This window comes from Marmota monax, unplaced genomic scaffold (assembly GCF_021218885.2).
Source record: "Marmota monax isolate L192 unplaced genomic scaffold, Marmota_monax_Labrador192_F-V1.1 WCK01_AAM20220418_F8-fsc00108, whole genome shotgun sequence".
In the NCBI taxonomy this organism is placed as follows: Eukaryota; Metazoa; Chordata; class Mammalia; order Rodentia; family Sciuridae; genus Marmota; species Marmota monax.
Window position 1 is genome coordinate 5,457,330 of NW_026694593.1, and position 13,062 is coordinate 5,470,391.

Below are 13,062 nucleotides of genomic sequence, written 5' to 3' on the forward strand. Positions count from 1 at the left end.
TTACAAATGCTGATTCATAATGTGGCTGGGGAGGGGGATGGAAGGATTAGATGAACTCCAGATAGAGCGAAGGGAAGGGAAGGGATGGGAGGGAGCATGGGGGTAGGAAAGATGGTGAAATGATATGGACATCATTACCATAAGTACATGGTATAAAGACACGAATGGTGTGACTCTACTTTGTGTACAACCAGAGATATGAAAAATTGTGCTCTTTATGTGTAATGAGAATTGTAATGCATCCTGCTGTCATACATAACAAATTTTTAAAAAAATCAGGGCTAGGGCTGGGGCTCAGTGGTAGTGCGTTTGCCCGGCATGTGTGAGGCACTGAGTTCAATTCTCAATATAAATAAATAAATAAAGGTCTATCAACAACTAAAAAGAAATCAAGAACTAAATTATTTTTTAAAAGCATTATCACAGAAGCTTTTTTAATAACAATTCTATGCAATGTAGAGATACATACATAAAAGGTCTGGAAAGAAACATAATAAATGGGTAAGGGTGCTTACCTCTGTATAAGGTACTAAACTGGTGCTGATCTACAGAATTTGGGGTTTTCACTACATATCTTAACTATAATAATAACCATTTGTTAATGAATTATTTCTGTAACTTAAAAAAAATGTAGCTAATGAATTAAGCATAGTACTTATATTTTTGCAGTGCTGAGGACTGAACTCAGGGCAATGGGCATGCTAGGCAAGCACTCTATCACTGAACTATAATCCCAAGTTAAGGCAGGTGAATCTCAAGTTTGAGTCCAACCTTGGGAAAAAAAGGGGGGGGGGGTTGGAGATATACCTCCAGTGGTAAAGAATTCTTGATTTCTTTTTTTATTTTTTAAATTTTGTTGTTGTAAATGGACACAATATCTTATTGTTATATTCGGTGCCGAAGATGGAATCCAGTGCCTCACACATGCAAGGCAAGCACTCTACCACTGAGCTACAACCCCAAGCCCAGGGCTCCTGATTTCAATCCCCGGCATCACACAAAAAAGAGCCAAGGCCTTCACAATGACAAAGTTAATGGACCTAAGATAAAAATTCACAAAAATATAAAAATTTACACTGATAAAAATAGCATACAGGGCTGGGGATGTGGCTCAAGTGGTAGCGCCCTCGCCTCGCATGTGTCGGCCCGGGTTCGATCCTCAGCACCACATACAAACAAAGATGTTGTGTCCGCTGAAAACTAAAAAATAAATATTAAAAAAAAAATTCTCTAAAAAGATAGCATACAAGTAGGATAGATGGCACATGATAGTCAAGAGGCTGAGGCAAGAACTGGGATTGTGGCTCAGCGATAGAGTGCTCGTCTAGCACTTGCAAGGCCCTGGGTTGAATCCTCAGCACCACATAAAAAATAAAATATATTGTGTCCAACTACAAAAAAAAGAGGATGAGGCAGGACCACAATAAATTCCATGGCCAGCCTCAAGCAATTTAGACCATATCTCAAAATTAACAATTAGCTGGGCATGATGGAACATGCCTGTAATCCTAGTGACTCTGGAGGCTGAGGCAGAAGGATTGCAAGTTCAAAGGTAGACTCAGCAAGGCCCTGTTTCAAAATAAAATATAAAAAGGAGCCAGGCACTCATGTACACTTGTAATCCCAACATCTTGGGAGGCTGAGATAGGAGGATTTTGAGTTCAAAGCCAGCTTCAGCAACTGTGAGGTGCTAAGCAATTCAGTGAGACCCTGTATCTAAATACAATACAAAATAGGGCTAGGGATGTTGAGTATCCCTGAGTTTAATCCCTGGTATCTTTTACAAGAAAACAAACAAACAAATAAATAATTAAAAGGGCTGGGATGTGGCTCAGTGGTTAAGCACCCCTGGATTCAATCTCTAGTAACAACAACAACAACAACAAAAAACCCTACATGAATGACAGAGTAAAAAAAAAAAGTCCAGAAATGTGTATATATATGTGTGTGTGTGAGTATATACATGTGGAAACAGTTTATGACAGAGCAGGCGATGTAAATCAATAAGGGAACAGTGCTGAAAACAATCACATGAAAAAAAAAGAAGTTGGATTTTTACCTCCAATACTATATAAAAAGCAAATCCCTATAATTCTAGTGACTCAAGAGACAGGGACAGGAGGATCATAAATTCAAAGCTAACCCCAGCATCTTAGTGAGGACTTAAGGAACTTCGCAAGACCCCTGGGTTCAATCCCCTATACAAAAAAAAAAAAAATTCAATCCAGGGCTGGGGATGTGGCTCAAGCGGTAGCACGCTCGCCTGGCATGCGTGCGGCCCGGGTTCGATCCTCAGCACCACATACAAATAAAGATGTTGTGTCTGCCAAAAACTAAAAAAAAAAAAAAAAAAATCCAGTTGTAGACTTAAATTGAAAGCCAAGGCTGTGGATATACCTTGGTACAGAGTGTCTACCTAGCAAACATGAAGCCCTGTGTTTGATCCTTAGTACCAAAAATAAATAAACAAATAAAACAAAATAAATCGAAAGCCAAAACAATGAAACTATCAAAAGGTAATATAAAACATGATCTTCATAGCTTCAGGGCAAGAAAGATAATTTAAGAAACAAAACCAGTAAAAGGAAACTGTAAAATCATTAGAATTTCTACTTATCAAAACATAACATCAGGTGAAGATAAACCATAACCTGGGAGTGACAGCTACAACTTAACTGCAAATGATTAATTAGAACATAAAGATTTTCCATGAATCACCAGGTGTGGTGGCACACACCTATAATCTCAGTGGCTCAGGAGGCTGACGTAGGATGATCAGGAGTTAAAAGCCAGCTTCAGCAACTTAGCAAGGCCCTAAGCAACTTAGTGAGACCCTGTCTCAAAAAAGAAAAAAGGGCTGGGGATATAGCTCAGTGGCTAAGCACTCTTGGGTTCAATCCTCTCCAGACACTCCCCACAAAAATTCTTTTTTTTTTTTTTCTGTGGTGTTGGGGATTGAATCCAGGGCCTTATGCATGCAAGGAAAGTACTCTACCAAATGAACTACATCCCCAGCCCCAAAAACTTTCTTATGAATCAAAAGACAACCATTAAGAGAATAAAGTCCGGAAGTAATGCTTAGAAGTAGAGCTCTTGCCTAGCATGTGTAGGCCCTGGATTTATTAGCAGCCTAGGAAGTGAAATTTAAAAAACAAAAAACAAAGTGTTACCAAGGATATGGAGTAATAGGTAGACTGTCATGCATTGGTTGTATAAACTGGTAAAACCATTTTGGAAAGCTGGTGGCCATTAATTGAGATTACCATATCCTTAAAATTAGTATATCCTAAAAGATTTGCAAATGTTCAAGCAGAGACACATACATAAATATTTAAAGCATATTATTTTTAATTTTAAAAAACTTAAATCAATGTCTGTTGTTAGTAAACAATAAGTTGTGGCACATTCATTACAATGGACTATCATATTACAATAAACAAGTAAATTTAAGTATTACACATCAACATGATGCTGAAGAGAAGCCACTAGAGAATGTATAAAGTTATGTTTGAAGCATATATGATTTCATTTATACAGTTCAAAATATAGGTAAAACATTGGCACTTCTGATAATAGTGATATGAAAAGGCAGATAACTCCTATGAAGAAACAAGTATGAAGGGGCTGGGGCTCAGTGGTAACGCACATGCCTGGCAAGTGTGAGGCACTGGATTCGATTCTCAGCACCACATATAAATAAATAAATAAAATAAAGGTCTATCAACAACTAAAAAAAAAAGCATGAAACCAGACAAAAATAGCTGGGTGCAGTGGTGCATGCCTATAACCTCAGCTCTTGGGAGGCTGAAGCAGAAGGATCACAAGTTCAAAGGAAACTTAGTGAAACCCTGTCTCAGAATACAAAATAAAAAGGGTTGGGGGTGGGCTGGGTTTTGGCTCAGTGGTAGAACACTCACCTAGCACCTGCAAGGCCCTGGGTTTGATCCTCAGCAGCACATAAAAATAATAAATAAAATAAAGGTATTGGGTCCACTACAACTAAAAAATATTTTAAAAGGGAGGAGGGGTGTTGGGAATGTAGCTCTGTGGTAGAGCACCCCTGGGTTCAATCCCCAGTGCAAAAAAAGAAAAAACAAGAGAGAGGACAAAACTGTCAAAAACAATCATTTTAGGGCATTAAAAATTCATAAAAGGCAAATAATAAATTGAGAAGTACTCATTTCTGAAAAACTGTGAAAGCATCTGGAATGAAAGATGGGAGCCTACAGACTACTTTCTGGGGAGAATACCCACCTCTACCGGCAAGGTGAGTGAATCAAAACTGTAGCTTTACTAATAAAGGGCTAGATATGACAATGAGCTGCTTTAATGGTTCCAAGCTACTAGTTCTAGTTTAGGATATGCAGCATATCAGTAAAAATTTAACAAGGCGATCTGGAAAATAAGAAAATATAGAAACACTGGAATAATTTCTTGATATATTCTTGGCTGATTGCTAAAATATGTATATGCACAAAGACTGAGGAAAGCCTGGTTAAAAAAAAAAAAAACCAAAGCCAAGAGAGATTTGAGCACTAAATGCAAATGTGAGTGCATTCCCCATAAACTTAGTAGCCAAATCATACAAAAAGAAAAAAGTCAAACTGGATGTAGTGGTACATGCCTGTAATCCCAACAACTTGGAAGCTTAAGTCCTAAGAAACTCAGCAAGACCCCGTCTCAAAATAAAAAAGGACTGGGGATGTTGCTCAGTGGGTAAAGCACCCCTGGGTTCAATCCCTGGAAATAAAAAATAAATTAGGAAGAAAAAAAAAAAAGCAAAAAGAAAGAAGTCAATGGCTAGGGTTGTCACTCAGTGGTAGAGCATTGTATAGGAACATGTGAGGCACTAGGTTCGATCCTCAGCACCACATAAAAAATAAATAATAAAAATTATTTAAAACAAAATTAAGTCAATACTGAGAAACCAAGCTAAAAATAAATTACAAGGAAAAAAACAAACAAAAAACAACAGAACAGAGATAACAGCAGCTGCTCACAGCAAGGCAGATTTGATGGTTTAAATTCAGAAAAATTACTTGGGGGGAGTGTAGTGGCACACACCTGTAGTCCCAGCTACACAGGAGGCTGAGGGTGAAAGCACTTGAACTCAGGAGTTTGAGGCCAGTCTGAGCATGACAAAGTGAGACTGTCTCAAAAATAAATAAATTTAAAAAGAAAAAGAAGTAAAAGAGGAACTCTAAAAAACAACAACAACAAAAAAAACCCAACCAAAGTTCTTACATTATTTAGAATATCAACTTTTAAACAAAAAATGATGAAACATGTTAAAAAAAAAAAAAGCCCAACCAAACAAAGCAGGAAGCTATGATTTTTATTTAAGACAAGATAAAAACACACACATCCTTATCAGTTAAGTATGGTGGTGCATGCCTGTAATCTGTAATTGCCCTAACCCAGGGGGTTGAAGCAGGAGGATCTCAAGTTTGAGGACAGCCTCAGCATCTTGGCAAGACCCTGTCTCAAAATAAAGGACTGAGAATGTAGCTCAGGTCAAGTACCCTTGGGTTCAATCCCTAGTGTGTGTTCATACACACACACACACAAACGCTAAAACAAAACAAAAACCCTATCAACAGAAACAACTCTAGTAGATATTGGATTTACAAATAAGCTCAAAGATATACAGAAAATTAGGTTCAAAGATTTAAAGGAAAATACACTATTACTTAGTAAACAATAATCTTTTTAAAAAGTATATTAGTTTTTAGTTGTAGTTGGACACAACACCTTTATTTTATTTGTTTATCTTTATGTGGTGCTGAGGATTGAACCCAGGGCCTCATACGTGCTAGGTGAGCGCTCTACCACTGAGCCACAACCCCAGCCCAACAATAATCTTGAGAGAAACTGAAACTATAAAATAAAGAACCAAATGGAATTTTCAGAGTTGAAGAAAAAAACCTGAAATGAAACATTTATTAGAGGGGCTAAGCAGCAGACTAACAGCAGAAGAAAGAATTATCTGGCCTCAGCAACTAAGCAATGCCCTCAGCAACTTAGTGAGACCCTGTCTTGAAATAAAAAAGGGTTGGGGATGTGGCTCAGTGGTGAAGCATCTCTGGGTTCAATTCCCAGTACCAAAACAAAAACAGTCAAAAAACAAAACCCAAGAATAGTACTGGAGATAATATAATTTAAGATGATATCATTTTATTATTTTTATAATGACAAAGAGAAAATAAATGAGCAATTATACATATAAAACCATCAAAGGAGTCCAAAACATAGGAAGCAAAAATTGACATACTTAAACAAAGAAAACAGATAATTTATAATTTTAGGTGAAGATTTCAAGTTTCTTTCCAACTATTTGAATAAGTAGACAAAAATATCACTTAGAGAGGGCTGGGGTTGTGACTCAGTAGTAGAGCACTTGCCTGGCATGTGTGAGGCACTGGGTTTGATTCTCAGCACCACATAAAAATAAATAAATTTAATACAGGTCCATTGACAACTAAAAAATATTTTTAAAAAATAAATAAAAATGTGTCCACCTAAAAATAAAACAAATGTTTTTTTTTTGTTTGTTTGTTTTTTAAATCACTAAAGACATACAAATTTGAACAACCTACCAGACAACTTAACCCAATCAATATTTATAGAATACTCCGTCCAACTGCAGTGGAATGCAAATTCTTTTCGAACATACATAGAATATTCTCAAGAATACACAATATGCTGTGCTTGGACATAATAAAAATCTTAATAAATTCAAAAGGACTGAAATCATACAAAATATGTTTTCTGACCACATAAAATGAAGTTAAACATTAAAAGAAGAAATAAGGGCTGGGGATGTGGCTCAAACAGTGGCACGCTCACTTCGCATGCCTGCGGCCTGGGTTCGATCCTCAGCACCACATACAAACAAAGATGTTGTGTCCGCCGAAAACTAAAAAATAGATATTAAAAATTCTCTCTTAAAAAAAAAAAAAAAAGAAGAAGAAGAAATAAATCTGGAAAATACCCAAATACTTGGAAATCAAACAATACATTTCTAAGTAATCCATCAGTCAAAGGAAAACCACAAGAGAAATGAAAAACAACACTGAATTAAATGAAAAGGACAATATATAAAAATGTATGAAATAACTGGGCACAGTGACTCTCACCTGTAATTCCAGATAGCCAGGAAGATCACAAATTTGAGGTCAGTCTGGGCAACTTAGTGAGTCCATGTCTCAAAAATAAAATAAAGGGATGGGGCTATAGATCAATGGTAGAGCAACCCTGGGTTCAATACCCATTATCCCATTAACACCCAAAACAAAACAAAAAAAACAACAACAACAACAAAAAAAAACAAGTATGAAATGCAGCAAAGCGATGCTTAATGGAAAGAAATGCAAAAGCTGGCTCTTGGGGGGGAAAAGCAACAAAATGGATCAATGTTAGCTAAACTACCAAAAAATTAAAAAATATCTTAATAATCAATATTATATTGGAAAAAGAGACATCACTACAAAACCTACAGAACTAAAAGGGTCAAAGGGAATACTATGAACAATTTTACACCAAAAATTAGACAACTTAGATGAAAAAGAAAAATCCTATAAAGACACAAATTACCAAAACCAACAACAAGGGACAGAAAATCTAGTAGATGCACATCAAGTTTAAAAAAAAGGATTAGTATAATTACAAACTTTCCCATAATAAATTCAATGACGTATTCTGGATTGAGTCATAGAACAGGGAAAAAAATACAGAAACTGAATAAAGTCTGGAGTTTAGATAAAAATAATGTACCAAAGTTATTTCAGTAATATTAACACACTATAAAAAATTGGATGAAAGGTATGCAGGAACTCTCTAAAAGTAGCTCAGTTGGTAGAGCATTTGTCTAGCATGTGGGAGGAACTGGGTTTGATCTCCAGCACCACATAAAAATAAATTTAAAAAAATAAAGTTATAATATCCTTTCAATTTTCTGTAAATATTAAATTATTCCAAAGTAAAGTTTATTTAAAAAATCTTGCCACAAAGTGCCAAGCAAGGTGGCACACCTTAATTCCAATGATGTGGGTGACCAACGCAAAAAGATAAGTTCAAGGGCAGTCTTAGCAAATTCATTGAGACCCTGTATCAAAACTGGGCTTAATCCCAGTTAAAAAAAAAAAAAAAAAATTCCACAAAAAAAATGTTCAGGCCAGAGCTGGGTACAGTGGTGTACAACTATAATCCCAGCAAATTGGAAAGCTGAGGCAGGAGGATCACAAGTTCAAAGTCAGTCTCAGTAATTTAGCGAGTCTCTGCCTCAAAATAATAAAATTTAAAAGGCTGGGGATGTGGCTCAGTGGTTAAGCACCCCTGGATTCAATCCTCAGTACTAAAGAAAAATTCAGGTCAAAATGGCCTCAGGGCTGAATTTATCAAATACTTAGCAAAGAAACATTCTATACAAAGTCAGAGAGAACAATTTCCAACTCGTCTTATAAATGCCCCTATTATAGTAATTTCAAAACCAAACAAAAACACCACAATAGAACTACAAACCAAGAATCCCCAAGAATAATATAAAAAATCTTAACTAATTATTAGACAAACTCAGCAACATATAAAAGGAATTATTGACCAAGACCAGGAGTAGTTTATTCCAGGAATGCAAGGCTGGTTTAATATTAAAAAGAAAAACCTTATTACAATATAATCTATTAATAGAACAAAAGCTCTATGGTTATATGAGAATGAGAAAAAGTAGCTAACAAAAAATCTAAAATCCAATCCAGTTATGATAAAAATTCTCATCAAGGCTGGGGTTGTGGCTCAGTGGCAGAGTGCTTGCCTAGCATGTGTGAGACACTGAGTTTAATTCTCAACACCACATATAAACAAATAAATAAATAAATAAATAAAAGTCCATCAATAACTAATAAAAATTAAAAAAAAAAAATTATCAACAAACCGAAACCTAAGGAACTTTCTAAGAGGTGCAACGGCCAGCCTGAGAGTGACATAGTGAGTGACTCAGGAGGCTAAGACAGGAGGATCTAGAGTTAGAGGACACCCTCAGGCAACTTAGCAAGACACTCATCAAGTTGAGAGAGACTCTGTCTCAAAATTTAAAAAAGCAAGGTGCAGTGGTAAATGTGTTTTTCCAGTGACTCAGGAGGATGAGGAGGAAAATCACAAGTTTTAGGTCAGCCTCAGCAACTTAGCAAGACCCTGTCTCAAAATAAAAAAAGTAAAAGGACTGGAGTTTAACCCCAGTACATACATACACATATAAATATAAAAAATAACAAAAAACAAAAAGCAAGTAAAGAAAAAAAAAAAAAAAAAACTTAGGGATAAACTCATTCAAAAAAGCAAGATGAGAAAAATTAAAGACCTACGGCTGGGAATGTGGCTCAGTGGTAGAGTTCTTGGCTAGCATAAGTGAGGCAGCAGATGAGGCCCTGGGTTCAATTCCCAGCACCACAAAAAAGAAATCAAGAAATTAAAGACCCAGCAGGGTGGTGGCGCACTGGTAGTGGTAATCCCAGTGTCTCAAGAGGCTGAGGTAAGAGGCCTGCAAGTTCAAAGACAGCCTTAGCAATTTAGCAAGGTGCTAAGCAATTCAGTGAAATCCTGCCTCTAAATAAAAAATTAAAATGTAAAAAAAAAAAAAGATATTAAAAATCTAAATTAAAAGAGATATACTATGTTCACTGATTAGAATCCAATATTGTTAAAAAGGCAATACTCCCCAAATTTATCTTTAGATCAATAGTCATTTTTAAAAATATATATTTATTTATCTATTTATTTATTTATTTTAGTTGTAGTTGGACACACACCTTTATTTTATTTATTTACTTACTTACTTTTATGTGGTACTAAGGATCGAAACTAGGGCCTCGCACATGCTAGGTGAATGCTCTACCACTGAGCCAAAACCCTAGCCCTAAGAGTCATTTTTAAAAATTCTAACCTCTAAGAAAAAAAGAAGACATTGAAAACAAGCTCATCTTAAAATTTAGATGGAATATGTATGCTATACAAAAAAAATGAGGGACTTACACTGATACCAATGCTTGCCATAAAGCTAATTAAGACATGCTGTCGTAATTAATGTAATTAATTAATGTTATTAAGGCAGTGTGATGCTGCTACACATTTCAATCAATGTGACACAATAGAATGTAAAAACAGGGGGCTGGGGTTGTGGCTCAGTGGTAGAGCGCTTGCCTAGCATGCATGAGGCAGTGGATTTGATTCTCAGCACCACATACAAATACATAAAAAATAAAGGTCCATCAACAACTTAAAAAAATTTTTTTAAAAAAAGAAGAAGGTAAAAACAGGGCCTTATACTGATCAACTGATTTCTTTATTTCTTTCGTTTTTTTGTGGTGCTGGGGATTGAATCCAGAGCCTTGTGCATGTGAGGATGCAAGGCAGGCACTCTATCAACTGAGCTATATCCCCAGCCCAGTCAATTGATTTCCGACAAAGGTATAAAAAGGACAGTATTTCCAACAAATGGGATGGAACACCTGGGTAGCCATAGGTAAAAAAAAAATCCTCAACCTTTACCATAGCAACTTACTCTTCAAAAGACACGAAGAAAATGAAAATGGCTGGGGATATAGCTCAGATGTAGAGCACTTACTTAGTGAATGCAAGGCCCAAAGTTCAATCCCCAGAGCCACAAAAATAAATAAACAAATTAGTGACAAGACTGTCACATCTGAGAGAAATTATAACACTTACCTGGCAAAAAATTGGACCTAGAGTACACAAATAAGTCTTCAAAGTCATGGATAAAAAAATAAACTAGGGCTGGGGATATAGCTCAGTTGGTAGTGTGCTTGCCTCACATGCACAAGGCCCTGAGTTCAATCCCCAGCACCACCAAAAAAAAATAATAATAATAATAATAATTAATGTTTAAAAAGACAAAAGATTTGAATAGGTATTTCCCCAAGAACATGTATAAATGGCATATATAAAAAGATGTTCAACACCATTAGTCATTAGGGAAATGCAAACTTTAATAATATAGTACCATACACCAATTAAAATGGCTAACGTGCTAAACTGACAATACCAAATAATGGTAAGGATGCAGAGAAACTGAAACCTCCATACTTTACTAGAGAGAATGTAAAACAGTATAAACACTTTGGAAAATACTCTAGCAATTTATTAAAAAAATCAAACATACAGGCCGGGGAAGTAGCCCAACAATGGAACTCTTTTCTTGACTAGGATATAGGAGGCCCTGGGTTTCCAATCCCTGATACCAAAAAAAAAAAAAAAAAAAAAAAAGTCAAACCAGCACTTACCATAATACTCACAAACACTTATATAAACATTCACAGCATTATTCATAATAGCCCAACTGGAACTAATCTGAATGCCTATCAACTGGGGATGGATAAAAACACATGGTGAGGGGCTAGGGTTATGGCTCAGCGGTAGAGCGCTTGCCTCGCATGTGTGAGGCCCTGGGTTCAATCCTCACCACCACATATAAATAAATAAATAAAGATATTGTGTCCATCTACAACTAAAAAAAAAAAAAAAGCACATGGTGAGGGCTGAGGCTATAGCTCAGTGGTAGAGTGCTCGCCTCGCACGTGCAAGAGACCCTGGGTTCGATCCTCAGCACCACATAAAAATAAATGAGTAAAATAAAGGTATTGTGTCCACTTACAACTAAAAAATGAATTAAAAAAAACACATGGTGAAATCTATATAATGGGAGATTATTCCCCAATAAAAGACCAAACCCTGAAACATGCAAGTTAGATAAACTTCAACAACATTAAGGGACAGAAGCCAGACAAAAAGAAAAGCTAAGCTGGGCGTAGCAGCCGTGATCCCCATGGTTAGAAAGGTTGAAGCAGGCTGATTGTGAGTCCAAAGCCAGTCTTAGCAATGGCGAGGCACTGAACAACGCATTGAGACTCTAAATAAAATACAAAATAGGGCTAAGGATGTGCCTCAGCGGTCAAGTGCCCGTGTTCAATACCCTGAGAAAGAAAGAAAAGAAAAGCTATATATGTAGAGAGAAAGAAAGTGGACCAGTAGTCACTGGAACTGATAGTGGAAATTTAAGGCAAACCGGCGCAAGAAACTTTCTGGGTGATGCAAGTGTCTAAAGTTGAGTACTATATATAAATGTACTAAAACTCAAACTGTACAAATTGGATAAGATCTGAGCCAGGTGCATTGGTGCATGTCTACTATAATCACAGTATACTACTATAATTGGTGCATGTCAAATTACTATAATCACAGTAATTTGAGAGGCTTCAATCCCCTGTACAAAATAAATATGTTGGATAAATTTCATGGTGTGTAAATACTATCTTTAATAAAACTGCTAAAAAATAGAGAAAAATCTATAGTTTTAGGGCACATACATGGGTGCTAAGGTCACCTATAAAAAAAATCAAGAATATTTATAGAATAGAGGTTAACCAGAATGGAGAAAGGAGGGGAATCAGGGTGTGGTATGTAGGGAACAGCAATGGTACTAACAATGAGACATTTTTTTCTGTAATAAGTCGGGCAGGATAGAATATATAGTTATCACTATAAGCGTTTTTCCTCTTGTCTATCTCCTCATCTTTCAGTATTTTAAATTCAATCCTGGAAATTTCCTATCCACATTCTCATTTCTTACCTGAATCAATGCTGAGAACATCATCATCTTCATCAGGAATCTCAATTATCTCTGTAGGCTGGGAAGTTTCATCCTCAGAGCTACTGTCCCTGTACTGTAGTCCCAGCTTGGAGTAGAAGTCCTTCACCAAAGACTCACAATTAGTCACTGCCCTAATATTGGAACACACATAGAATCGGTCAAAGCCAGCAAAAGAAACAGAGACAGGAGCCATTAGAATTCATATACAATTTGGGCTGGGGTTCCGCTCTTCAGCGGAAGAGCGCTCGACTACCATGCGCGAGGCCCTGGGTTCGATCCTCAACACCACATAAAAATAAATAAATAAAATAAAGGTATCGGGTCTAACCAAAAAAAAAAAAAAAAAGAATTCATATACATTTTTTAAAAAATATTGTTTTTTAGCTTTAGGTGGACACAAT

General features: G+C 36.2%; 1 protein-coding gene across 8 annotated transcripts in view; it reads right to left on the minus strand.

Annotated features, from left to right (window-relative positions):
- Setdb1 (SET domain bifurcated histone lysine methyltransferase 1) overlaps positions 1–13,062 on the minus strand; it is a 45,074-nt gene that overhangs the window by 28,441 nt on the left and 3,571 nt on the right. For 6 of the 8 annotated variants that reach the window (XR_009224670.1, XR_009224669.1, XM_046421493.1 and 3 more), the window contains exon 3: positions 12,641–12,792. Coding sequence is in view for 4 of the 8 variants with exons in the window: in XM_046421493.1 (XP_046277449.1) it covers positions 12,641–12,792 (152 nt within the window). In the remaining 4 variants the exon portion in view is untranslated. Of the gene's footprint in view, positions 1–7,136; positions 7,205–11,173; positions 11,246–12,640; positions 12,793–13,062 lie in introns of those variants that run through there. The other 2 variants (XM_058571981.1, XM_058571980.1) reach the window with 2 other exon arrangements.